Source organism: Bombus huntii, chromosome 3 (genome assembly GCF_024542735.1).
Source record: "Bombus huntii isolate Logan2020A chromosome 3, iyBomHunt1.1, whole genome shotgun sequence".
Classification (NCBI taxonomy): domain Eukaryota; kingdom Metazoa; phylum Arthropoda; class Insecta; order Hymenoptera; family Apidae; genus Bombus; species Bombus huntii.
The window spans coordinates 13,457,433-13,485,406 of NC_066240.1; the positions used below are offsets into that span (position 1 = coordinate 13,457,433).

A 27,974-nucleotide genomic window follows, 5' to 3' on the forward strand; every position below is an offset into this window, starting at 1 on the left:
ATCGATCTGTCCCTACTAACTTTCCACCTTCTTTACAGCTTCTTGCGAAATATCGAACGATGCGCAACTGGTCCGCTGGATCTTTAGAATTTTTACTCGAACACGTTCGTGGTTCCCTTGGTGATTTCGTTACGTGGTGTGTCTATAAGGTTCCATATACAGTGGTGTACATCAAGAAGTTCATCAAAGAAGAGGAAGGGGCACTATAATTTTACAAAATGGATTTATATTAAATGAGAGCAATGCATAGACATTAGGTTATCTCATAAGTAGTGCGTCGTCGTCGGCTTTCATATTGCTAGATGAAAATAAACAATTACCTCCGAGCGATCGATCAGTGATGAATTTTCTCGTACGTTTTATAATCCACTATCTTTTTCCACGATGCTTTCTATTCCAGTTCTTTAAAACGATAGTAACTAATCCTACTGTTTTGAACTTAACTCTCAGAAAAACCATATTACTTATGGAATGACCAATACGATATATAGAATAGAATGAATTTTTGGGAAAAGAGGTACTAAAATTCGTAAGTAGCATATGAATTTTAAACTGTCTTTCATCCGCCACTGTCTATTCTTATTACTCGTGACTGTTGTCTTATATTTCTATATACTTCAATCTATATAGGAATTTTGCTATTGTGATCTTTCCTAGGTGTAATCTTTCCTAGTTTCATTTCCTCCATTTTAAGTAAGTTTACTTTTTACCTATCATTTGATCTGATAGATCCATCAAGAAACGTATAATATAGCGACTGAAGCTTGGAAACTTGCGCAGAGAATGATTTCACTTATTGATTCTCCAATCTTGGTTTATTAATTGAAAAGATCCAAAGCGTGCCGAGGCCACCGTTAGCCACCATCCGTTTCGCGTCGTCGTGCTATTCTTTTGTGTTGATAAGCTGCTTTTTTTCAGTACACTAATCAGTATAGGAATAGTGGACTAATTTTCATACTAAAAGATGGGGAATATGTATGATCTGTAATAGACTTACAGCGTAAGCAGGTAACTTTGAAGGTTATGTGTTTCACGTGTATGTGCTCGAAAAGATGTCATGCAATTTTGTGGATTGAGATAGGACGCAGGAGTTCCTACGAATGGTGATTTTTTTCAAGGAGATTGAAAATAGAAAAAACACGTTCGTGGTGCACAGGGGTGAATATATTTCCTGAGTAGTCAGTTTTATTGCTGGAATTGCTGCCGAATTTCCGCAATTCGTGTGGATCTTTCTGAAAAAGATTGCAAGCATTCGTCGTCGATATACAAGGTTCGTCGGATTTAACCCTGCTATGATCATTCTCGACTAATTATATTTTTCTAACCTTAAAAACTATCTTCGATTTGAACAAAATATGAAAGAGGTCTTATTGGTATGTACGCATTTTATATTAACCTTACTGTTCCCTTTACTCCTTCAGACATCTTCTTTCTTGAAACACTTCATTCATAAAAAGCATAGAATATACAAAATAATATTGAATACTAAAATCAAATATTCGAAAACTATTTATGTTTTAATCAATTCTATTGAAACAGAGCATCCATTACAGGTGTAAATTCAAAGAAAGCAACAGAATTAAATATTTTCTCAAAAGATTACGTATTGTCTCTGTTTGGTAAAACGAGAGCAAAATTGAAGTATAGAAATTCTAGGATCGTAGCAAGGTTAATTGTCTACGCTCCCTCGTGCGTTGAAATTTCAAATAACCTGCTAACATTCCTAATGCTATTTTCTTCTGCTTGCTATTTTACCTTCGTCTTCTTTCGAGATTAAAATCCCAACGAGTTTCTCCATCGAGTTGCTTCTTAATTAAATTCTTAAATATCTCGCCTTCTTTCTCTCTCTTTCTCTGTAGTCGATTTCTTGAAGAAAATTAGTCGACTTTTGACAGCAAGCTGCGAGGAAAGTACGATCGAGGCTATAAAGGGCGATGATCGATCAATCGAGCTCTGTATGTGTGTGTGCATACGTGCATGCGCGCGCGCGCGCGTGTGTGTGTGTGTGAAGTTGACAAGCAACCTTAGAAATATTACAGTAACTTTTATTTAATACGTAACAGAATGTGTGGAGGATATTCAGGGGCTGAAACGATGGTGATACTTCCTGTTGATCTTTTGCAATATCGAGGAACATCTCGCTTTACCTTAGGATTGAAGTCTCACGTTTGTGTACATACATATACATACGAAGATTACAGGAGAGAAATATCATAAGTACAATTTTGTTCTGGTTCTGACATTAATTCGTGGTTAAAAAAAGAAAGAAGCAGGTTTACTTTAGTATAACGTAGTTAAAAAGTGGAACAACCTATTTTTCTGTCCAAAGATATATGCGTTTTAACAATAGATGACACATCCAATGAAATTTTGTGAAAAAAATAAAATATGATAACCATAGTACTCTCGAGATCAATAGTTCTGATATAAATATTTTACAGAAGGACGACCTCATAATCAAATTCAATACAAAGGTAGTTCTGATAGTATGTGATTGACTAAAAAAACAAGGTACTGGATTTTAAAACTGCTCTCATATGAAAAATGTGACTTATCGTGTCTTTTCTCTGTGGTCTTCACATACGTATACACTGCCGTTCATAATTATTCGAATGACTTTAAAAATCGATGAGTGGAATGATTGAAATTTAATACTATAATCCACGACTCAATTAAAACAGTATTAATTATAAACTATAATTCATTCGAGATAGTGTTCATTGTTTCATCAAGAAATCGTACATGTTAGCTTAGTTTTTATACTAAAAGTGAAATAATTATAGAAATAAATATAAAATAATTATGAGCGGCACTGTATGTATATGTGTCTGTTTATATATATATCTATATGTATATTTATATGACGATAATTTTCCAGTTTATCGTCTATCCACATAATATCTTTGAGAAACAGCAATAATCGTGAATATTCAATCTCAAGGTGAATTCTACTCCAAATGAAACGTATTTTTCGTTCGGTTTAATGTTTCGTGCGTCTGAAATAAATAGCTTTCTTCATTTCTTTTTCTCTCTTCTCTCCACGAACGATCGGTCCATTGGATCTCCTACCCGCGGTCTATTTAAACGATAGACAACATATAGTTAACGCGTAAGCTAATTTTAGTCTTTCCCTTTTCTTTTTCTTTCCTTTAGAATCTTTTATCGCGGCTGTGCGCTGTTAGCTTCGCGCCTCGTTATTGCTAATTATAGTACCGCACGCCATCTGGCACTTCGTGCTTTATTTTCATTTAAGACGGATATACGAGCCGATCTCATCGAAGTAGGCTGCGGATATTTATGCAAGTTCACATTTTTATGAATGTAATCAAAAACTCAGATAGAAAACTGTTTTATCGACTACACGTTACAGAGATATTTTACATTATCTCTATGTATTACGTGCACCTTGGAATTTCTAAAAAATGCATAAAACTCCGCGGTCTACGCCGAGCAATGTTATCAATTCGCCACTTTTATTGGCGTGTTCTCGTGATTCTTTACGGTCCCATAATGATAATGGAATTAAATTCGGTCCCGCACCATGCTCAACGATCTACACAGCGACTCGATTAACCTAACACATCACAGACTTCTAAACGACGTTACAACTCTACGATATCGCTCTGCTAGACACAGTTTCCGTCAGGAAAAATCTTCAAAAAATTTCGCATTTCTCCAAGGACAGGGAGACGTTAAAAAAAGAAAAAGGTTAGAAAAAGGATAAGAATAAGGCAACGCTTCGTATATTCAGACTATTTCAGACTTCCGGTTTTACGTTTGTTTCATACGTGTTTGACGGGCTCGAGAAGGAAGAACAGCTGGATGAAACGAAAAGGCATAAAAATGGCTGACTCGAGATTAACAACAATGGTCGGTTTTTTTGATATTCGGTTCTCGTTCGATTCTCCCCATACATGTGTGCGTATATACCGTACGTATATACAAAACGTATGCACCTATACATACAGATTTCCTCCTTGATGTTGTACGTTTATTTTACACATAAAATGAAGTTGGATTGTCGAGAAAAATACTCGGGAGCAACGGTAATTAATGTACACACACTTCGAACAGGGACCATTCCAAACTCACACATTCTCTCTCTCTCTCTCTCTCTCTCTCTCTCTCTCTCTCTCTCTCTCTCTCTCTCTCTCTCTCTGTACATTACGCGCGCACTGTTAACGCATTACCTACGGAAATCCTAATTGATTTGTCGGGCATAACGCATTAACGACGCCGCATACTCGAGCACGGATCCAGCTAAAAAAAAAAAAGACAAAAAAAAGACAGAAATAAAGGCTGTCGTCGGGGATTTTTGATTAGCACTTAAAAAATACAATCGTGTTACTGACCTTCGTTCGCGTGATTTAAAACGAGCTGTGTCTCAAAATGGCTCGAGAAAATAGAATACGGGTGATACGATGACAATTAACAAGAATAAAGTCGAAGCAATTAATGGTAATGGTAATAATAATAATAATAATAATAATAATAATAATAATTAATATAATTATAATATTTAATAATAATAACGATAATAACTTCTTATTCATCTTCTCTTTCTTTTTTTTCTATACAAGTGCACAAATATTTACAGAATCAATATAATGACAGATACGAAAGTGCCGTTGAGCGTGTTTCTCCTAAGTCCTTTCTTCCTTCTCTGTCTCTCTTTGTATTTCTTTGCCTCTCACATTTTCCTCCTTCTTTCTCTTTTAATAATACGTCATTCCTGAACAAAACTCCCTCTCCCTCTCCCAGTCTCTTCTAAAGAGACTCAAATATTTTGGCACATTTCAGTTCTCGTGTCCTCCTTAACACGCGGCCCAATCACTTGGCACAATTACTCCGACCATCGTGCGTGATTTCTTAACATAATTTTCTTTTGTTTAAATAGTGGGCTAAAAAGGTAGCAATTAGTATCTCTTTTTTTTCGCGTTTCTCTCATTTGGAAACATTGTTTTCTCGCTGCTAGCTGGGTTTACGACATCGAAATTAAACTACCCTCGGAAAATCTCTCCTCTCTGAACTAAAAACGATCGATCGTCGATGCGATTCCTATTAATTTCTTCTCGCTTAACTCTTTTGGTTTTTTTTTTTTATTTTATTTTCTTTCTTTTTTTTTTTTTTTTCTTTGGAGCCACGAAACCATGTTTCATTTTCAGCGATGATCTTCGACTCGAAAAACATCTTGCGTTATTGCTAGTCGAGGATAAAGAGGATGCACGTGGGTGGTAAATATAACAGTGGCTGAGACATGGAGTATCGATGTCGGATTAGAAAACAAAAAGAAGAAAGGTCTAATGATCGCTCGAGGACGAAAAACGAAAGGAGTACCCTAGAAGTTCCTGTTTCATTTCAAAGTGTCTTAAAAATTTGTTTATGCTGGTTCACACACGAGCCTATGTCTATACTCGCATTAACGATGTCTACTTGGATTAAAAGTTATGATTCTTTTCTCTAAACAAACACGAGAGAGTGCCTAGGGCGAACGATGAAACGTTTATGAGTTCCGCCTTCTCCGAATTACTAGTTCACACGAAATTACAAATACGAGGAAACGTGGTTTTTTTTTTTTTTTTTTTTTTGTTTTCTTGTCTTTACGTTAATCGTTTAACAACTCGCAAAGTTCTGCGAAATATTTCTTTTTGACTTAAAAAACTCTGCGGTAGAGACCGCGTCTCCCTGCTATAGGATCGCCGTGAAAATTCCTGACAGCGCAAGATACGAACGAGTGTGAAAGTCTTTCGATTCTTTCGCGGAGTGAAAAGGCTGCTGCCGTCCAAGATTTTCGCGGTTCCGGTTCGCTTTTTTTTTCTTCGCGGCTCGGTGTTATCCTGGGGAATTATCTGGTGACTTTTGAAAGAAGTAGGACGATCTCTTTCAAGATTCACGCATCTTTGGAAAACGTTATTATATAATATCTTATGCGGAGTAGTAGCGATTTTTCCCTCGAGGCATCTCGCGGTACAAATTACGCTGAGGAAAACTAGAGTGTTTGCCGGTTACGATGAAAAAGAAGCGCCACGCCAGTCGATCGCAGGATTCTTCGACATTCAAAGTCGAGGATCTCGATGTTCTCGTTGCCTGTTTCCTGGGTGGACGCCAGACCTCGAGGCTCGAGGAACGATAAATCACAACAAGACGGGGATTTTCCACGCCCTCTAAAATGCTTGCTGACGCGACGATCTTCGAATATCAGATGGCACCATATACGACACGGAAGACTACACCAAACCAGCGGTACTTGAAGTACGATAGCCTGGCAAGGAGTTTAATTACGCGCGTGTACGAAACGTAAAATTGTATAACAGGCACCAGTAAAAGAACCAGTCCTTGGAAGTATCTCCAGTCAGACTTTAAAGCCGCCTCTCTCAATTGCCTAGCCTTTCGCTACACGTTTCAGCGAAAATATATCTGGCTCGATGGTATCCTGAAAGCCTGCGTTCATTTATTGAACCCAAGACGCAGGCACCCATTGAGGCTCCCGTTCCAACGAATTGATCTCCGTCAGCAGCTGATTGTACGCTCGATCCGTGTCCGTATTTATAATGATCATATCGAACAGATGACCGTATTTGTCCTCCATTTCCCGCGCTTTCTCTATAATGTCCTTTAACTCCTCCTCCTTGAAGCTCTCGTTATTCTTGATCCTCTTCTGTCGTAGCTTCTCCAAACTCGGCGGCGCCACGAACACCACGTACGGTTTCAAGTCCGAATTTCGAAGGATCTTCAGGCTTTGCGGATGGAGATTAAGAACACAAATTTTACCGGAATTTACAACGGATCTTATAGCTTCCACGGAGGTACCGTAGTAAGCTTTCTCGTATTCGCCGTGCTCGACGAACTTTCGACAGAGAATATCGGACTCGAATTGAGAACGAGAAATAAAGTGGTAGTCCTGGCCGTCCACTTCCGAATCCTTCCTGGTACGACTCGTATCTGAAACAATGAGTATCTTCCTGTAGAACGGTTGTCCTTGAATAAAGAACAAGTGATTTATACGTATTACACGCGTATTTCAAAGATGATGCGACTCGAACGAGTTTCTTCGAGAAAAACAAAGAACTGTTTAAAAGCTTATGACAAAAAAACCATTTGCTAAACGCTTGACATTAGCGACAAGGATAGACTGTAGAAAACGATAAAGCAATATTACTTGTGTAATTTTCTAGTCTTAGCCCTTGAAACGTTTCTCTTTTGCAGCGATTATTTGAATGACGAATAAAGGAGCGCGCGAGGGGGAGACTGTGATTGGCTGGCCGAGAAGCGGAAGAAAGAAAGAAAATGAAAGACTATGCGAGAACATGTGCCGAAATAAATGAGAGATTAATTACAAATCGGAATGGCAAACGTGTACAAGCGTCTCGACACTTTGATGATTTTGTTGTTCTAACACAGGACTGAATTGTTTTGAATCGCGACATTTTCGAAATACGCGTGAGACACGAATCTCTTGCTCACGAGGAATTGCCGCTGCGAAACGCTCGCTGTCTTGCATCAGCCTCTGTCTCAGCTCGTGTCGTCCAATATTTGGTGGCCCTATTAGGACTACCGGTCTTTTGTGATTCGCCCTTGGATAATACAACGCGACTTCCTCGTACGTAAGCACCTCCTCGCTGTCATAATCTAGAAAATGTAAATGTTTGATGAGTAAACAAAGGGTGAACGTACTGAAACGTCTTCCATGATGCTTTTCGTATCTACCGTCGATGGCTGTCGTTGCGTAATGCGGATACCCGTCGTCATTGTAGTTTGCCCCGAACTTGTTTCGTTTCTTCTTCTTTGGATTCTTTCTGGCGCACAACAACGTACTGGATTTCTTAGAGCCGCGTACGGTCGATTTGTCTCCGGCGATAGTCTGTTTCATGGATTCTCGCCTAGATGAAATTCGGATTATCAGTCAGACAATGTTTAAAAAAGTTTGATAAGCAAGGAATAGAATATATATAGAAAAGATTATATATATATTGACATACTGGTGTTGGAAGGCTTTGCTAGGTACCAGACCAGCCAAAGTCTGATCCTCTTCACCCTCTCTATACGCCTGCCACCAGTTAGGATCCTCTTGAGAGATCACGTGTAACACGTCACCCTTTTGGAAACTGACACCCAATTCTCGGCACGGTATATAAGGATCTTCTTCGGGATCATAGTCGAAGTGGGCTCGTATGTGTTGTATCTGAGAAGATGATATTAAAGGGTTAAGTCAATATCAAATATTACAGTTAATGTACAGGGATTTTTATTAATATCAGAATGCAACGGTGTTCTATAAAATTAATGTTTCCATTAACTACAATAACTATTTTCATACGTCAGAAAAATGATTAGTCAAATAACAGCGTTGTGAATAAATATGTGAATAGAACAAGGTGTCGATCACCGTGGCTCCCGAATATTAGTAAAAATCACTATATCCTGATAACACGTTAAACATCGTCGATACCTGATTTGTGTCTTCCCTTCTACTTGACAGATTGTTCCTGTGACTCGTGGGTGCTGGGAGCACGAGGAAAGTCAGACTACCCTGCATACCGGCTAGAATATCGCACACCTCGTTCACGCTCTTGCCACGCATTTCCACGCCATTTACTTCCAGAACCTCATCGCCTTCGTGTAGGAGTCCAGACTTGTCTGCCGCTCCTCCGCGTACAACACGACCTTCGTAAACATTATTATGGTTATTCAACGTACAATCCAACAATAATAACTTTTGCGTAATTCAACAGAAACTTGTGTGAAACACATTTAGGCGGAGTACTAAGAAAAATCTTAGAGCCAAATTACACTGTGTCCATAAGCTTAGCTAACGTGTTTCTCGCATCAACATTTAACGTTACATCGCATCGTTTTCTTAAAAAATATCCGCAAACTGTGTTATTGACCTTTGTTCCAGGTTTTCGTACAATTTTATCGGAAAAAGAAACCAAAATACCTATTATAACAGCGTCACCCTCGTTCCTAACCGTAGCACCTAAAGGTTCGTTAGTTTTCTCGATTCTGATAATTTTAATGTTGTCCACGACCCGGGAGCCTCTCCAGCTAGAGGTAGGGCTCGGAGGACCGCTCGGCGACGAGGACGAAGGACTCTGTTTCCTTTGTAATCCGTCGACGTAAGAGATGATAGAGTCGTGAGCGAGTAGAAGAGCTTCCATATCGTAGCTCGTCAAAATTCCGGTCAGCTCCTCCACGGCGGCGATCGTTTCCGCTCCGCCGACACCTGTTGCCGTCGACGACGACTGCCATTTCTCCAGTATGTCTACACACTGAAATATTCACCAATGATAAAAGCCATACGCTTAAAGGGGCGATTGAACAGAAGAACGCACAAGATACATCGTATGTCCTTATTTTCCTATTTTCTACAAAACTCGGCACACCGTTAGGTAATTGAAAAATTATTCTTTTACTTGATTTTGCATCTGAACGCGTGTTTCCCGCACGATATTACAACATCGATATTAAAATATTATTTTTCACAGTAATTGACCAAAAGTCACATGGATCAACTCAGCAGAGTAAAAGAAGATGACGATATTCTCTTAAATGTTCCTTGCATTTTACCCTCATGAGCCGATTACGAAATTGAGGACTCGACGAAAAGATGGAGTTGATCATTTTGGCTTTGAGAGGTTCGACTATACCTTTGGCTTCTACAAAAAAACTTCGCCACCTTGTCAAATTCTTTTCATCTTCGATCGTGTAATATCATTTTTCTCTCAATTTCCTGCCTGCTTAACAAACTAACGTAACAAACTTAATAAATCAACGACAGCGCATTCTTATCGTTTTGTATTTTTCTTTTGAGATCTTCGACCAGAGCCGTCAAAATTTCAATAACAGTGGGTACATACGTCGCGAGCCAAACTGGAAGCGTCTTCAGCGTGATGTTTCAGAACTTTGTTGGATCTTAAGCGATTTCTGAGGGCGTGATGAGTGGCGAGGGCAGATGCGAATCGACTTTGCACCAGGAGCGTCCGCACCGCTTCGAGTTCCGCTTCCACGCCGGGTCCCGAAATACCTAGGGCACCGGAAATATTGCGCAACTGAAGCTGTAGCCTCTCCAGCGTCGCGACGACCTCTCCGTACGCTGAAATATGCAACGAATGCCTGTTACAAAGATTCTACAAACGTCTCTCGTCCGCAGAGGCACCGTTGCTTTCTACCGTTCGACTATGAACTCCGTGAAAGGGTAAACGACCGGCTAATGTCTTCCTTAACCCTTATGCCAATACTCCAAATTTTCCGCGTACTTGAAGAGAACTTACAATATTGTGATAAATTCTTGCGTTAAATATACACACTTCTCGTATGGAAATTCTTTTCTCTCCGTTTACACTTGGCAGTTGACTACAGTGTCTACCGTAAAAGGTGTCTGCACGTACTCTGGTATCTCAAAGAATCTTCCCGATTCTACGTTTCAGTTTCATAGTATTTGTACGGTTTTCGTAATCATACGAAGGTGCTAGTAAATCATACGGAATTCAATATACTTGAAGCTAATCAATTAGTATGGTAAATGTGGTAACTTGCTATTAGAAAAAAGCTTCCTGCGACTCGTTAATGGCATGCGCATACCATACTTCTTATAGGCACTGTACGATCCACTAGGTAGTTTATACTTATTAATTAGAGTATTTAACTAATTAAGGTATTTTATACTTAATAATTTTTTAAGTTTAACTTGATTAAAAAATTATACTATTGAAATTATTTGGACTTTAACCCCAATTAAATTCCCATCATTAAAAATTGTATATTATATTAATGAAATTTTAATTTCCTTATTTTTCTATTAAAGCTATTGGACATCAATGATACCGATCTTACGAATACCCAGAATTATGAATTTGGAACAGGAAATTTAAGCGTCTTTAGTCTACTCTATACTCGTCATAGTGTCACGCTAGAATATCATTTTCTGGAAAGTTCTCCTACGCGATTACAATTACTTACCCAAGCTATGCCAGCTATTGGAACAGGGATACAACGTACAATCAACTTCAACTTGCTCTGTGTCAATAATTATTTTCTACTAACGAGATTTCCAATTGTAGGTAGACGTTATTAACAGTAGACGTTGTTCGAGTGCAGAAATACGCAGCAAGATGGCAGATCATTGGCATAAGGGTCACGGCAACAAATATCACGGCAAGTTGATTAAACGAAGGAAACGCAATTACGATACACCAATGGGATAAAGTCTGGGCGAAGTCTGAAAAACGTCTGAATTAAAAAGGGAATGGAGGAGTTATCGGAGCATAAATAGGAGGCCTAATGGGCCACGACGAGTGTCATTAGTGCGTCATCGAGCGAAGTGGTCCTTGAACTGCTGGCGTATATCTGGAGGGAAAATACGACTTACTGAGGGGCCTGGGAGGCTCCTCGACTTCTAGCGTGGCGCTCGCGGTGACATGCGGTGCGCGGCTGACGGTGGTGGTGGTCACCTCGTCCTGGGCGTACGCGAGATTTTCCTGACCCGAGAGACTGGTCGCGTGGCTTTCCAACGCGTGCAACTTGGTAGAGCCGCGTAGCGACCGATTGAGTATCTCCTGTCTCTCCTCTTCATCTTTTCGTTTCCGCAGCTGTTCCTATAATCAAACCGTTCGTTTACACCCGTTTCATCGATTCCAGGTACATCCAATTATCCGCTAAACACACTGGAAAATTCAACAGGTTGAATTATACGCAGGTACGTTTTCACGCGACAGTGAATTATTTATTAATTACGTTCGCGTAATTAAAAGGTGAAAAGGTTTTTTCTATTTTATTGATCATTTCTGTTAATTCTGTTGCTATGAAAATTTTTTATTTGGACACCGACGATGGATAGATGATTTCATCGTCGGTCAAACCCGATTTAATTCGAGAAATTCTGCAATGCTTATCGAGGTATTTTACTATATTAGGTTGTTGCAAAAGTGTCTTTCTTTTACAAACACGTCCTTTGCAACAAATCTTTGTACAAATATGAAACCTAATTTGTGAAATATTGTGGTGTTCGTCTGAATGGATCATACGCGATTCAATGAAATAATATAAAACAAAGAATGTTTAAAAGAATCTTCGGGAAGGGTAAACATTCGCTAAGAGTTCGCTAGAGAAGTTTCTCTTGCGTCACAAATGGCCCAGATTGCCTACGAAAAATTAAGAGTAACTAGATGTCAGGACATTAAATTGTATGAAGATAACAGCGAAAAGTATGTCGTGCTGTGACGATGGCAAAAACCGATTGCTCTTTTCGAAGAAGAAACTTCAGATAGCGACGATCTTGAACATCTTGTTCGTCCTGCAATCTTTAGAATTGTCGTAGAATCGACCGAACACGAAGATTATGTCACAGTGTTTGAAATGAAAATGTCTATGGAAACAAAGTCAGCAATGTCACGATAACAAAAGCTGATCTTCTCGAAGAAGAAACTTCAGATAGCGACGATTTTGAACATCTCGTTGGTTCTGTAATCTCTAGAATTGTAGAATCTGTTGATTGAAATGGGTTTGGGGTTAATAATTAATCGATCCACGGACCTCTGATTTTCTCCAATATATTTTTCCGCCTCGTACAACACGTCTTAATACACAGAATACACTCGGTCAATTAACACGTGTTCGACTTCTAAGACAAAAGAGCGTCGTTAGAAGTCGTACCAACTTAGCTTGTAGTAACTAGCGATCGTGCCAACCTAACATTTCTCAACAGAATCGACTGAACACGAAGATCGTGTCACAGTGTTTGAAATGAAAATGTCTACGGAAACAAAGTCAGCAATGTCAGGATGGCAAAAACCGGACGCTCTTCTCGAAGAAGAAACTTCAGATGGCGACGATCTTGAACATCTCATTCCCTCTGTAATCTTGAGATTTGTTGTAGAATCGACTGAACACGAAGATCGTGTCACAGTGTTTGAAATGATAATGTTTAACATTAAACAAAGCAAACAAAGTCTGTGGTATCACGATAACTAAAACTGATTGCACTTCTCGAAGAAATGCTGTTTAAACGGCGATTGGACAAAGCTGCAAATATTATGACTATTTTGTAACGTTTGGAATCGTTACAGAGTCGATGGAGCGCTAAGTTCGTGTCATAGCGATGCAGATAGAACAATGTCTATAGAAGAAAAGCGTACGGTGTCGGTATAGCAGAAATCATGACTTTTAATGTCACGCGGAGACGTACCTTGCATATCGAAGATATACAACGTTTGTTATTTGCCTTCACAATGACGTTGAACATAGCGAAGATGCTGATACGAATAGGAACACTGTTATTTTATCGGCCGGTTCCATTCGATCGCAATTCATTCGCAGACAAATTTAATTGTCTTACCTTGTTGTTCGTCACACGACGTGGCCTTGTGCAATTTTAGCAAACGTCGTCCGTAAACAGTACGTACATTTGACAGCCATTGAACGTCGAGATAGAATAAGGAAAAAGGGACGATTTAATATAGAATATTTATTTCAGGAATCCGGGCACGATATCGGATACGTTGCTTTGCGCGGTTGATTTATTAATTATTCATCGACTCGTTCGGTTTCCGTTTGAACGTATTTCAGCTGGAATAAACGACGACTCATGCAAAACCTACCTCGTGTAGACAAAATTCCTGGCGATTTTTCCTAACGATAAAACGTTTAACAAGCAAACATCGTAACACATTGATGTAAGAAACACCTGAACGTGTGACAATAAACGATCCAGTGAATAAGAGACATCCAAGATCTATCGTGACATCGAGCAAGCATTTGACATTTAAAATAAAAATTCACCTGATTCGACTATCCTCAGTCGAGATGATGCCGCGTCTCGTTCAGATTAGACGAGTTATTTGGCTTGGCAACTAAGTGATTGCAGATTTTGTCATTAGGTGGTATTGACAAAATCCGCAATCACTTAGTTGCCAATATTATACTCCAGTCGACCGATCTAACGCTGGAATCGTCGACGTTCGAAACGCAAAACGAAAGGAAAACGTACTTATAGTGTTGCGTTGTTGGGTCATTTTGGATATTCGTCAGCTCTAAACACGCGGTATAACGAAACTGATTCTGTAATAGAATTTTCGAAGCATGGCAATTTTCATGGTAACGAAAGTAACTAATAAAACATCGACGCAGCTAATAAAACATCGACTTTGTTTTCTAATTACCACGTCCATGTAAATAAGTCGTAAACAGAGCGTAATAGCAGCTTAAATAGAGGAAACTTTAGGACGAGAAATTGTCATAGCGCGTGTATGTTTTACCAAAAACGATGGGATCGTTGCGAATTACAAGTCGATTGTTTAAACGTTTTTTTCTTTTTTTTTTAATTCAAGTAACTCGTAGCAAATAAAAAAGCTTGAGTTTAGATAATTCGGCTACCCTCAACGAAATACGAAAGAGCTAAGCAACACGCAAAAAAAAAAAAACGAATAACAAAATTGTGCAAACGAACGCGCATATTGCAACGAGCGTCTCGTAAGCGCAGCTAAATTTGCTCTCGTTAAGTCCTATATCTGGCTTGGCAACTAAGTGATTGCGGATTATGTCAATGCCACCTAATGACAAAATCCGTAATCACTTAGCTGCCTGCCGATAGAAAAGAAACTCTCTGGAAGGTTAAATCGCACGTTGCCGAGCGTCGAATTACAATCGTCGTGATATCAGCAGGAGACCCGTTCGGCGATCGACGCCCACCGAGCGATAAAGCGCATCGCTGACGCAAAAATCATGGCAAAAGCGATTCGCGGCCGTTTATGTAACGGCCATGGCGATTAAGCACTGGCAGGACAGAAATACTTGCACGAAGCCCCGTTTACTCTCGTGGTGCGCGCGTATGGCTTCGCCAACGTCAGCTCGATGGATTTCCTATAATTCTGGCAGCGAAAGTTCGCGTACAAAATCGAGTGCATAAACATCGCCGTGTTTGTCGATCAGGCGATGTAAAAATTTGTCAGAAGTTGAAATCCTGATCACGGAGATACGCTCGTTTCATAGAAAGAAGACCAAAAAGAAAACAGCCCATTAACCTCACTAAAGAAACAAAATAGTCAAACTCGAAGATGGTATCCCGCTGGGGTTAGCCATCCACATGTTATTTAGCAATTAAGTTAGACAAATTTACCAAATTTCCAGCTGGACAAATTGTAAGGTACAAATTAAATAATAAAAAAAAAGAAATTTTGTGTGCTACACTAGATTAGCCGTGTAGTAGTGACACACATATATGAGTATGAATGTGTGGGAGTATGTGCGTGCACAGCGTCTCGTAAAACAGACGAATGCAACTGTTCCATTGGTAATGTGATATAGAAGATGGCGAGACAAAGAGAGCACTGAGACGCGTGCAAATGTATATCGACGAATATCTTGTACATCGCATATTAAATAAATCTGAAACTATTTTCATATCAATTCTAAGTGTAATCTAAGTGTTCCTATACGTTTATTTCGGCGATTAAAACACTCTGACTGCCACGTCGAAATCATATGTTTCGCTCAGGACTCCACGAGAGTATTTTTATTATTCAAAGCATATAATGGCGAAATAATAATAAATTGATGATGTAAGACAACATTCTTCCCCAATGGACCGTTTATGTTATTGGTAGTCACGGACGACCATACTCGAAGATGGTATCCCGCTAGGGGTAGCCATCCGCATGTTATTTAGCAATTAAGTTAGACAAATTTACCAAATGTTCAGCTGGACAAATTGTAAAGTACAAATTAAATAATAAAAAAAAAAAAACGTACATTGTGTCTCGTCCAGAACTGGCTGAACATTTTGCTCGATTTTTATCAGTCGCTTTTCGTAAGAAGATCGCGTGTTGATTTTCTAACGTCGATGCTAATTCCAAGTGGAGAGTACTTTAATGCAACACGGAGAAAGAGAACAAATTTGTAGGTTTAAGATCATCAGGTTTAAACTGGAAACAGATAGGAAATTTCATTCTGATTCCATTTAATTTTACGGCGATCGATATGATCTGAAGTATTGAAGAAAGCGACGGACGTTCGCGTTTAATCGCCGAAAGCAAGTGAAAGCAGCCAGCGGTTTAAATATTTAAAATTCTCAATTACACCATGGATATTTTTATGCAAATTCCTGTCTCTACGAACGTGATTGAAAGAATGGAACCTACGTAGAGACGATAGTTTAACTTATTTTAAGCAGTTAACTGTTTCTTGTCGAATATACTCGTCACGAAGAAATGACAATATCTCGCGTTACGACCAGCAACTGTCGCTAATAAAATTCAAAAATAAAGCAATCGTTTCGATACTCCGCGTTTCACCAGATGTCGCTTACTTCTCGCCACGCATTTCAGGTACACGTTTCAAAGTTTTTTCAAAGTTCTTAACACTTTACCGACCGCTTGCTCCGACCAGCATCTCAGGCGCAGATTCTCCCTGGCGCCAGCTGTGTTTCGGTTTAGACTCTCCAATATCATTCTTTTCGTTCATAGCGAACGAAAGTTTTTCAAATTGGTATAAAACTGTGAAAGCTTACAAAGCAATGCAACTGAGCAAGGTACCTTACTACTAAATAACAAATTACTGCTCAAATAATGAGAAAAATTGTCGACGACAAAACCCCGATTAATAGGCTATCGGTCGGTAAAGTGTTAAGGAGATCGCACCAGCTAACTGGCCAAACACCCCATTTCTTTATACTATTGGTTGGCAACCAAGTGATTGCGGATTTTGTCATTAGATGGTAATGACAATCACTTAGTTGCCCACCCAATACATTTCCAATATTTTGTTCATTTTCGAATATCATGCGCATTAAAATCCACGCTTCTGCTCGTTCTATTTTTCTCTCGTGTTCTTCGCATGAGATCGTAATGCGGCAATCTCGCGTCGCTCTGCATTTTTCATAGAAAAATGAAGAGACGATTGGAAGAGCGGAGAGTCGATATGGAAGCTGAAAGAGGGTCTCTTCTGAGAAAAAAAGAGAGAGAGAGAGAAAGAGAGAAAGAAATAGCTGGAATTCTTCCTCGTATAATATCGTGGAAATTACGAGAAGGATAGCTCGTTATCGTTCAGCAGGCACGGCGTGTTCCTGGTTTGGTGCGGTGGCGTTCGAGTATCTGGTTTTTAACGAGCAGAAGAGGAAGGGGGAAGAAAAAAATCCGGCTTCTCCGTAAAGTGGCAGGGAAGCAAAGACCGAGGTCATGGTAGGGAAAAAGGGCGGCGGAGAGAAAGAGAAAGAGGGAGGAGGAACCGAAGTCTGACTCAAACCGTACGTAAGCTATGTGTTCCACCTATCGAAACTTACTCGTAACGTTACACTCGAACCGTGTAATCTTAGACTATTGTGAGCGGGGTTCTTTTACATTCCAGACCACACTTGACTCAGCGTGACGAGACGCGGCAAGGCGCGGGAATTTTAGAAGGCAAACGTAGCGTGGCGCGGAGACGCGACCGTCCTCTGGTATTTCTCACTCGAATTTGTCGTCGGTCGACGGTGAATTCATAAGTGTCGTTAAACAAGTGCGCTGCTAGGCCACGAGTACTAGTTTCTATTTTTAATTTCTAATCATTTTCTTTTCCTCTTTTTTTTCTTTTCTTTCTTCGTGTCTTAGTTTTAGTCGCATCAAGTATCAATACATCTTCAAATATCAGGTAGAAAAATTTACCGAATGTCCAGCTGGACAAATTGTAAAGTAGAAACAATTAAAAAAAAGAAAAGAGAAAAAATTCTTCAAGTATCAAGCTGCCCCAAAAGCGTCTTTCGCTATCTGCACATAGCTGCTTTATCTGGCAAAGTTTATACAAACGTTCTTTTTTTTATTATTTAATTTGTGCTTTACAATTTGTCCAGCTGGGCATTTGCTAAATTTTTCTAACTTAATTGCTAAATAGCATGTGGATGGCTACCCCAGCAGGACCTTTGAGTTTGACTATTTTGTTTCTTTATTGAGGTTAGTGGGATGTTTTCTTTTTAGTCTTCTTTCTATGAGAGTTTTGTACAAACGTGAAACCTAATTTGTCCGACATAAATAGAACAGCGTGATAGAACAAAACGGATCGTTATAATTCGATAAAATAACGTGAAACAAAACATGTTCTTTCTTATAAAGTGTATTTTTTTTTTTTTTTTTTTAATAAAACGAGAGGAACTTTTGGCACAATCTAACATGAAAGATGTTATTTGCGAGACTCGTTAGTCGAGAAATTAAATCGCGTTGGTCGATTATTACAAATCTACCGATCTATTCGTATCGTACGTGTCTTGTAACGAAGAAACGCTACATAAAATAAGATTTGTCGGAGTTTCGCAATAATCGTAAGCTAATACGTATCCCACCTTATTCGATGTACACGCTGAAATTAATACGGATACCATGGAATACAACTCTGGAGATCAACGATCGGTATCGCGATATCAGGGACATTTCAATCCAAAATTCTATCTACAACGAACGTATCATAGTGTGATGAAAAATGATTCCTGATAAAGTAAGAGAATCTTCGAGTAACGACTGTAAAAAACAAAGAAAGATAATTACCAACGTCGCATCTTTAAATTGTTCTTGCAGTTTGGAATTATCGATGAGACCTCTTTGTGTTTAAAAATAAATTTATAAAAATAAGATTTTCTTCCTGAGATATTGAATTCTTATTATATTCGACTGGCAACTAAGTGATTGCGGATTTTGCCAACACCACCTAGCGACAAAATCCGCAATCTCCTAGTTGCCAACCTAATAGAAATGTACGAACACCTGCGGCTCGAGCAATGTAGCGTTTCGTCGTTTTTGTTTCATTTAATCGATTTTTAAAAGGAAAAATATACCATACACTATATCTGTGTTGTTTTCTCCGTGTCTCTGATTTGTTGCGACAATTAACCGTCGTCCGATAAACGACGCGCAATTCGGTTCAACTGAATCGCGCGTTTATTGTTCGTGTGTTTATTTGAAAGTAGAATTAGACGAAAGGAGGGAAGATGGACTAATTGCTTTGAAATTGTTGGCAGTAGTGCCGGACGAGTTCAGCTCTGGTCTGGTGCAAGAAGCTTGGGTCATCGCCATCGAAAGGTAATTAATTACTTTGTTACTTGCTATTAGGTTGGCAACTAAGTGATTGCGGATTTTGTCACTAGGTGGTAATGAGAAAACCGGCAATCACTTAGTTGCCAACCCAGTATATCTTAATTGTAACGTAAATAGCGTTTACGTTCAAATATTCTCCCGCGAATTTTTCCACGAATATAGTTCATATTTACGAAGAATAATTACAAGCATTCATTTCCTTCGATTTTTCCCACGTTCTTCTTTTTTTGGTTTTTTTTAGCTGGGTTCTATCGCCGATTAACGCGAACAATCGGAAAACTGTTAGCCAAACACAATGGCGCAAGGTTATGGGTAGGAAGAGAGGAGGAACGAACCGATGACACGAAATAGGAAATTCGACGAGTATAGAAGCTATGGAAGCGGCTCTCTGTTCGATAACCATTGTGCCCAGGTCTCGTAATTTCCTGTTGGAACGTGGACAGCCCGTGGCTGGTACACGGTACTCTTAAACAACGATCGTCGATTGCTGCCTTTACATCGTTACATAACGCTAAATTATTCATGCGGAATACCACGCGTTTCCCGCGGCCGATACTTTTCGCACACCCACCGAAATTCCTCGGCCAACGTTTCAATTATTCAAGGCATTAATATGTGAAATTATACGTATCCTTAACCTACAATCAGTCGAACGATTTCAGATGAAAGTGATTCTTATTGAAGAATATCGAGGATTATTTATTTAATACGAGGATTGTTCTGGTAAAAATTCTATTAGTTTCGAAGAAACTTTCAATACCAAGCGACTTAATGAAAATTCTTTTATTTTTGAAGAACCTCTTGGTGTTAAACAACCAGTGACATAATGAGAATTCTCGTTTTTTTTTTTTTTTTTTTTTTTTTTGGAGCCTTCTAAGTGATCTAATGAAAATTCTTTTAATCTTTCAGAATCTTTTAATACCAAGTCAATCGGCGATGTAATGAAAATACTATTATTTTTCCAGAAGCTTCTAACCCTAAGTGACCTAACATAAAAATTCTTTTATTTTTTCAGAATATTAACAACATTAAACAACCAGTGTGAGCTAATGAAAATTCCTTTATTTTTCCAGAACTTTGCAAGCGATCTAATGAAAACTCTTTTAATTTTTCAGAACCTTTTAAGAGGTGATCAGTGACCCAACGAAAATTCTATTATTTTCTCAGAATCTTCTAACACCGACTGACATAATGGAAATTCTTGTATTTTTCCAGAACCTCCACTAAATGATCTGATGAAAATTCTATTAATTATCCAGAAGCTTCTAATCACAAGAGACCTAATGAAAATTCTTTTATTTTTTCAGAATATCTCAACATTAAACAACCAGTGTGACCTAATGAAAATTCCTTTATTTTTCCAGAACCTTGCAAGCGATCTGATGAAAACTCTTTTAATTTTTCAAAATCTTTCATTACCAAGGCGACCAGTGACCTAAAGAAAATTCTATTATTTTCCCAGAATCTTCTAACACCGATTTATATAATGGAAATTCCTGTATTTTTCCAGAACCTCCGCTAAATGATCTAATGAAAATTCTCTTAATTTTTCAGGATTTTCTAACATCAAGTCAACCAGTGACCTAATAAAAACACTATTTTTCCATAAGTTTCTAACCCCAAGTGACGTAACATAAAAATTCTTTTACTTTTTCATAATATCTCAATACTAAACAACCAGAAACCTAATGAAAATTCCTTTATTTTTCCAGAATCTTCCAAGTGATCCGATGAAAACTCTACTATTTCTCCAAAATGTTCAAACTCCAAGCAACCTATTGAAAATTCTGTTATTTCTTCAAAATACCTCAACACCGAACAACAAGTATTTCTCTCATCTTCTTGGAATCGTTTATCCTTTAACACCAATTTTCTTGTATTTCCTAAACAACCAGCGACCTAATGAAAATTCCTTTATCCTTTCAGAAGCTTTTAACGCGACTAGTGGTATCCCAAGAGCTTCGACTACCGGTACACCATACACAACCATTTACAATTAAACTCGTACGATTCATTTCGTACTCGAATATTCGTCGATACACCTTCTTCTCGTAAAATGCCACTAATCTCTCTCTAAACGTTAAATTCCCCACAATTATCTTCGTCATCGTCGCTCTTCCGACTCGGTGGTTAGCAAGTAACGAGCGTTACTTTGCATCGGCTACGCATAACCGAGAAAACGTAGTGCAATTACGCTCGCGTGTCTGCGAGTGCACGAAGACTCGTTGAAGAAGAACGTAGAATCGAAAGCTAAACACCCACCGCTAATTCCGCGTTGAATTATTCACCGATCTCTATCGCGCGAAACGTCCAGGTATTCGAAGCAGAAACTGAAGAAAACGTACAAACGCGTTATTATCGTTTCTTCTTTTTGAAACGTTCAAACCTGACATTATTTTTCGTAGCTGATATTATTTCCTACCTGATATTTCCTGATGGAATGCAGTTGCTGTTGCGTGGGCTCGGCATTCGCGTTATCGGTGCTCTCCACATTATTGTTCTGCGTGGACAAACGTAGATTATCTTTCGGCGGTCTGGCAGGTGCCCTCTTTTGATCTCTCGGGGGGATGGCAGGTTTCACCCCGTTCAAACCGGTCTAAAAATTCGTTTCAAAGAAAACACAGCTGGCATTAAAGCACCCTGAGGCCACATGCCGCCATCGCGACTACCCAAAAGTTGCCTCCTCCCCTATACGTTTTCTAGAAATTCGTTCTCTTTTTTCCATCTCACGTTCTCCTCTACTTTGTCGCGCGCTCACTAAACCACCTACTATTTTTCCATCTTCTTCCCTCTACTTTGTACGTTTCTTTATATTTACATCTACATGTTTCTTTTTCTTTTTTCTTCTTTTCTTTCTTTTTATTTTTTCCATATTCTTCGCTACACTTTGTCACACGATTTTATCTAACCAGTTCGGTTTCGTTCGCAACTGTTCGAAGAGTCGAACAAGTCCGACGCTGTTGATTACGTTGAAAGCGAACAGCGAAGATCGCATAAAGGAAACAGAAATAGTACGCAGCAAGCGAGAATAAAGAAGAAGAAGAAGAAGAAGAAGAAGAAGAAGAAGAAGAAGAAGAAGAAGAAGCAGCAGCAAAGCACGTGCATTAAGAGGTTTATACGTTTGCTATGGCTAGCAGGTGTTCACAATGGGATTTGTCTACTTTCGCATGCTTGTCAACTATAAGCGTGCGTTGAGCATGCGTTGCAATCGCGAACACGGTCGATGCTCTGGCCGTTTTTACTCGATGCCATTGAAACCCGAGACAGAGATCGCGTGAACATTGGCAATCGTTAGATTTTCCATGTGCCTGCAATCTCACATTCTTAACAATATAAACGGAAACATATGTATTAAATCGTAACATACGAAATGCATCTCTTCGGTGAAAACGTATTTTCGCTTCTCGTTCTACTCGTTGTTTATCGTTGCAAGTACCACGCGAACGTTAGAATCTACGCGACGTCTCTTCTTTCGAGAAACGTCGCGTCTCTTCGCGTTCACGTTGCTTCTTGCGTCGTATCCAAAACCGATTATAGAAGAAAACTTTCGATCGATCCTATTTCTTCCATAAATAACGTCGATGTTACGAATTTCTATTATATCTGGCGATGTAAAGTTGCAAGAATTCGCGCATTTCGTATGCTAAAATTCCAAATGACGAAAATACGTATCCGTGGATACGTTCCAGGCGAAAAATCCGAACAATCGGAAGGTAGATTTCGTACGTGAAATTAAAGAATATTTATGTACCTGGTGATGATCAAGACCGTCGAAGTGCTGGTACGTGTACGTACGTTTCTTCCTGACGTCCATGCACGGTATCGTCTCGCTCGCCGATTGCCTTTCCGTGTCGCTAGAGTCGCGTAGCTCGCCCCGATCTTCGTTCCACCGCGCGAACAAATTCGATTCCGATCGCCAGCATTGAACATCGACAGGACGATCCACGTCGAAACGAACAGTCGGTAATTCGGTTTCGCTTTTCCACGCGCCCTGGCTCGCTCCCAATCCGTACGAGTTACGATTATCGACATCGACAACTTTGCATCTTTTATATTCGAGAGACAGTCGCGAATTCGTGAAATTCTGCGCATTCGGCGATTCCTGTGACGCGCGGTCGCTTCCGTTTCTTCGACACTCGGAGGCCTGCGCATCCGACAAACAATTTTTACCGCGAGATAATTCGCGCAACGAGTTGCTACAATTTTGATCGGCTTCTCTAACGAACGACGAACGTACGGGAGTACGTTGAATCGACGATCGTTCAGCGAACGGATCGTCGTTAAAGGAATGTACGTCGTTCGGTGGACAGCTATTGTTGCCTCGCGTAGCTTCGTCCTCGAACCGGTCAGCCGAGAAAGTCACAGTGCAGACGCCTGTACGCGAAAAATCGCCGCTCGGTTCGTAAAAGAAACGAACCTGCGGATTGTCGCGAGCCACCGGCTTCTCGCGTCGTCGTGTCTCTGCTCTGTCTCCGAGATCGGAGAATACGAGAGATCGCGAGACACCGTTGGATCCTTGTGCAGACTGAAGACGATCGTCGCACCACGACCCGTTACAGCGATCGTCGAAGATGGCTTCGATCGGCATCAGATCGTCCGAGCGACTATCGAAAATTGGTAAAACACGACGCGAGCTGCTGTCGGAGTCGCAGACATGGTCCGAGCACCTGTCAGCGGTTTTAGTGCTACTGTCTGAGCGATTAGAGGTGCTGGTAGCAGAAGCGTGAAGCAACGTACTTTTGCGTGTTTCGTGGTGCACGATAGAGAAGAAGCTATCGAAAAACAGACTCTTGACTTTGGACCTTACCTTCTTCTCGTGCTTTCTGTCTAACGTACGGGGCGACCTAGTAACTACGTTCTCCGTGGCAGCTATACTCTGATCGCCAGCGGTTGGTAGCGTGACGAAGCTACCAAGGTCGTTCGAGCGAACGCAGGGCGAGGCCACGATGCTCGTAGCGCACGAGTCGCGACTCCCGTCGTCCCCGTGCACCGTCAAACCACCGTTATTATCCCTGCCGATAGTGCCGTTACGTTCGCGTTTCGGCTCGAGGGTGTTGTGCTTGCTGCTTCCGGGCGTCTTGTTCGGCGGAGGATAGACAGGGTGGCACTTGGTCACGGGGACGAAATCGGGCGGACAGTCGACGGCCACCTCGCGGTAGGTTTTGCCGCCGACCACCAGAAAGCTACGATCGACGTGCTCGAGATCGGTGGACGCGTCGCTCCTCAGGGTAGAGTAGCCGCTGGAGATCTGCTGGTGCCTCTTCTTCTTGGGCCGCTGCCTCGAGGACGAGGAGAGGCTGCTGCCAGATTCGATTCCCAACAGATCGTCGCTCGATCCTGCTCGTATCAGCTCCTCCACGTCCAGACTCCTCGTCTTCGCCTTCAGCTTCCCTCTGTCCTCTTGACGCCTCGGTTTCGACGATTTCACCGATTTGCCGGATGGAGCGTTCGGTTCCGACGACTTGGCCAATTCGCTGCCACGTTGGTGCTGATGTTGATCCTTGCTACGGCCAGGGGACGACACTCTGTCCTGCGGATCGCGCGGAATCCTCGGAATCGCGCATTGTTCGTCTATGAGCCTGGTCAGGTCGGACACCTCGTCGGATCTCATGAGAAGCCCCTGTAGATCCTGCAGATCGGCCAGACCGTAGGCAGGATTGTCGAAGGACGTGGCGTCCCTGGCTCGGCCGAACAGAGGCGCTACTTTGATCTCCGGCACCACGGGTCTACACGGTGAGCCCAGATCTATCCTCCTAGCGTCGTAGGTTGGCGAATCTTTGCCACGGTTTTTCGCGTGTCTCAACACCAGGCTACTGTCCAGCGGAGCGGTGCTGTCCGACCTTCCCGAGGAGCTTCTCGGGCTGGCCGAGTCGTCGCTGCAGGTCTTCAACATGGTCGGATAGTCCTCCTTGGCGAATGGATAATCCTCTTCCACGTCCACGTCGACGCTCGACTCCTTCTGCCCGCTGCTATCCTCGTTCACTCCTTCGTCCTCCTCGTCCTCCTCGAAATCCTTCAGATTCCTCTTCAAGTTCTTCAAATCCGGCGAACTCAACGCCGACGGACTCCTGTTCCTATATTTGTCCGTGTCCAACGCTTCCTTCGAAGCTTCTCTCTTCTTCTCTCTGCCGCACTCGTCCTCGTCCTCGAGGTTCTCCGACTCGATCTTCAACTCGATCTTCAGCATCGGCGGCTGACCGTTCGTTCGAACGCACTGCCTACCGCAGGTCGCATCCGTCACGTCCGTGCAATCCACGGCCGACACTATTCTAGCGCGTTCGTCGACTTGGTTGGTGCGTGGTGGCGATTTAAGGGTGTCGTTTTTAAGGTTTAGGGAGAGGTCGAGGTCGCTAGCGCTACGGGGACCACGAATCTCGTTCCGATAATCGGACGAGCGGTTCTTTACCTTGTTGGGGTAGGCCTTCTGTAGAAGGGTGTCGGGTACGTCGACTGGTAGCTCCCGGTGAGGCCCTAGCCCGCCAGGAGCCCACATCTCATCGGGACCCAGCCCTTCCTGCGGCTTCTGCTGCTGCTGCTGTTGCTGCTGCGAGTCCGTCACGCCACTGCCGCTACGCCTTCGAGACCTGTCCGCAACAAAACGATCAGCTTGTTAACGATTTTCGATGCGATCAAACCCTTCCAACGCCTTTTCTTCGAGGCCTCTCGCTTTTCTTTTTTCTCCTCTTTTATTTTTCACGCGACACACGCGCCGCACACTCTCGTCTCGACCCCGCGCGAGTTCGGCCACGCTGTTGTCTCGTGAATAGAAACGACGTATTCAGCGAACCCACTCGCGCCACTTTCGTGGAACAAAGTGGCACAGCAGCAGCTTGGAGACCCGAGGGTGGTTGACACCGATTTCCAAACGATAGCGATCTTTGTTGTACTAATTTTAGACCTTCGAACGGCGTCAACCAGCACGTTGAAAAACGAATGACAACTACGAGTATCATTGGCGAATTATCGACCGTTGTATTTTAACGTTTTACCGACAGATAGCCGATTAATCGGTTTCTCGTCGCCGACGCTTACCGACCGATAACTTATTAATCTCATTATTTGAGCGGTATTTTGTTATTTGTTACCAAAGTATCTTGCTCAATTACGTCAGTCGCGTTACTTTGTAAGCTCCCACAGCTTTACACCAATTTGAGAAACTTGTAATTCGCGATGAACGAAAAGAATGGTTTTGAAGAGTCTAAACCGAAACAGAGCCGGCGCCAGGGAGAATCTGCGCCTGAGCTACCGGTTGGACGTGCGTACGCTGTTGAACCGGTAGCGGTCGGTAAAGTGTTAAAGCGTCTCTCTGTTCGATGAACTCGCGATGGATGGAGGATAAATCGCGATGTGTGTTCTTCTTGCGGGAATTTTGACAAACAATTAAATAAATCGAAGTATCTTCTTCTGTTTACGCGTCACAAATTTGTTCGCGCCTGTGGCTCGTTATAATCGAGCTTCCACGTCCTAAAGCCCTCGTCACGCTTATTTTCTTCTGTAGGATCTACCGGCGTGGAAGATAATTTCACCTAACGAGACGTTTGTTGTCTGAAATTGAACACGCGTAAATATTTGAATACGTCTAGCGCGAAGCAAATGTCCAATTTTCCATTTTCGTTCCTTCAACCACTAAAGTGTCCCAAGCTGCGCCGCCGCTTGTAAAAACGCTGCAAGAAACCAGTTAATAAAAGTAATTTATTTCGAACAAGGTAAAAAAGAAAAAGAATCAAACGAGAAAGATGAAAACAGGACGTGGATAAAAAAGAAAAGGTAGAGCAAACAGCGAGCGGGGTAACACCTAAGTAAATATGTTTAGCAACAGCGAAAAATTTGCTGGAACAACGAATTACCGAAGGTTTAGCATACGGTGTCTACACGCGATCAAATTACTGGAAAAGCGGTGCATCGACGAACTTTTATGGGAACGCCTGGACGTACGGGACAGGGTTATACGTAAACTACGGAAGAAAGGAATTAACCGACTGAAGATAACGAGTTATCCGAACGCGTTTCTTACGTGTAATCGAGGTCAACTGAAATTACAGCCACTTACCGACGTATAACGATAATTTAAACCTAAGATCCGCACCTTCTCTCCTGCACGCATTCTCCTTAACGATCGAGAAAAACTTTCTTGCTAAACTCTTTCGTCGTAATTAATCGTCGTTCCGTTTAAATCGTTCAAGCTCGCGTTCTCCCCAACGAATGTTCTTTCTAATCTCCGTCGATACGCGTATCGACGGATTCGCCGTCGTAAAAGCTTACAAAATTTCTGCTAAGAATTACAAATTGGTCACTTTGATCGTCCTAGTAATCTTACTATGGTTCAGTTATCTCGATTAGCCTGATTATTTGTCAAACAAAGAAGATTAGGTCAATGCTAATGCACACACGCACGCAGATATTTCAGGAGCACTACTTTCTAATCCATATTCACGTGTTATTATCCTATGAAATCATTTTCTTTCATTTGCAAGCGAATTCTATTCGACAAACGAACGGCCAACTGGCGCGTACGCTCGAATTTGCTTCGAACGACATCTCGGTGAAACGTTCGACGCTCCTTAGAGCAACGATAGCAGGTCCATCGTGGGAATATTAGGCAAATAGGTAGCAAAGATTAAGCTGCTCGAATATCCGTGGAGAATACGAGCAATCAACACGTCACACGTCCCAAGCATAACGTTCACTCGATTAAACTTTACAGCGGATCGTTGCAAGTTCGGAGGATGGACGAGCGACGCTTTCTCGTGCGGCGATCCTTTTCCACGCGCAAACATACGTCAGAAGTGGCGTTAAAAGGAGGCGTGCACACCTTTGGAAAAAAAGGACGCAACGCGTCGTTATAAAAAGATGAAAACTTGCGGCAGTGCGTGTCGAACCTGCGCCAACAGAATCTCCGTAAAAGTGGAAATTTACGCGACA

The 27,974-nt window shown here is 41.3% G+C and overlaps 1 protein-coding gene and 4 long non-coding RNA genes across 11 annotated transcripts in view; 3 read left to right on the forward strand and 2 right to left on the reverse strand.

The window, feature by feature from the left end:
- The first annotated feature begins 203 nt into the window (after positions 1 to 203).
- LOC126863533 (uncharacterized) lies at positions 204 to 9,042 on the forward strand. The gene is made up of 4 exons (XR_007688894.1): positions 204 to 352; positions 451 to 529; positions 8,480 to 8,683; positions 8,900 to 9,042. It is a non-coding gene; the product is annotated as an uncharacterized LOC126863533 (long non-coding RNA).
- Positions 4,469 to 27,974, reverse strand: part of LOC126863447 (uncharacterized) — a 135,575-nt gene continuing 112,069 nt past the window's right edge. For all 5 annotated transcript variants that reach the window (XM_050613622.1, XM_050613623.1, XM_050613624.1 and 2 more), the window contains 11 exons: positions 25,459 to 25,636; positions 23,860 to 25,266; positions 21,475 to 21,648; positions 11,369 to 11,594; positions 9,858 to 10,093; positions 8,939 to 9,269; positions 8,450 to 8,664; positions 7,980 to 8,182; positions 7,708 to 7,880; positions 7,465 to 7,629; positions 4,469 to 6,942 (listed from right to left, as the gene is read on the reverse strand). In XM_050613622.1, coding sequence (XP_050469579.1) covers positions 6,452 to 6,942; positions 7,465 to 7,629; positions 7,708 to 7,880; positions 7,980 to 8,182; positions 8,450 to 8,664; positions 8,939 to 9,269; positions 9,858 to 10,093; positions 11,369 to 11,594; positions 21,475 to 21,648; positions 23,860 to 25,266; positions 25,459 to 25,636 — 3,799 coding nt within the window. In that variant the 3' untranslated portion in view covers positions 4,469 to 6,451. The remainder of the gene's footprint in view (positions 6,943 to 7,464; positions 7,630 to 7,707; positions 7,881 to 7,979; positions 8,183 to 8,449; positions 8,665 to 8,938; positions 9,270 to 9,857; positions 10,094 to 11,368; positions 11,595 to 21,474; positions 21,649 to 23,859; positions 25,267 to 25,458; positions 25,637 to 27,974) is intronic.
- LOC126863531 (uncharacterized) lies at positions 9,243 to 10,008 on the forward strand. Of its 2 annotated transcripts, none has more exons than XR_007688880.1 (3): positions 9,243 to 9,389; positions 9,486 to 9,703; positions 9,812 to 10,008. It is a non-coding gene; the product is annotated as an uncharacterized LOC126863531 (long non-coding RNA). The 2 variants fall into 2 exon arrangements; XR_007688881.1 differs by having other exon boundaries at positions 9,824 to 10,008.
- Positions 11,601 to 19,819, forward strand: LOC126863529 (uncharacterized). 2 transcript variants are annotated; one of them, XR_007688878.1, is made up of 3 exons: positions 11,601 to 13,392; positions 13,472 to 19,037; positions 19,294 to 19,819. It is a non-coding gene; the product is annotated as an uncharacterized LOC126863529 (long non-coding RNA). The 2 variants fall into 2 exon arrangements; XR_007688879.1 differs by lacking the exon at positions 19,294 to 19,819 and having other exon boundaries at positions 11,620 to 13,392; positions 13,472 to 17,236; positions 17,338 to 18,096.
- On the reverse strand, positions 13,320 to 21,468 carry LOC126863557 (uncharacterized). The gene is made up of 2 exons (XR_007688927.1): positions 20,390 to 21,468; positions 13,320 to 20,098 (listed from the first exon to the last, which is right to left on the reverse strand). It is a non-coding gene; the product is annotated as an uncharacterized LOC126863557 (long non-coding RNA).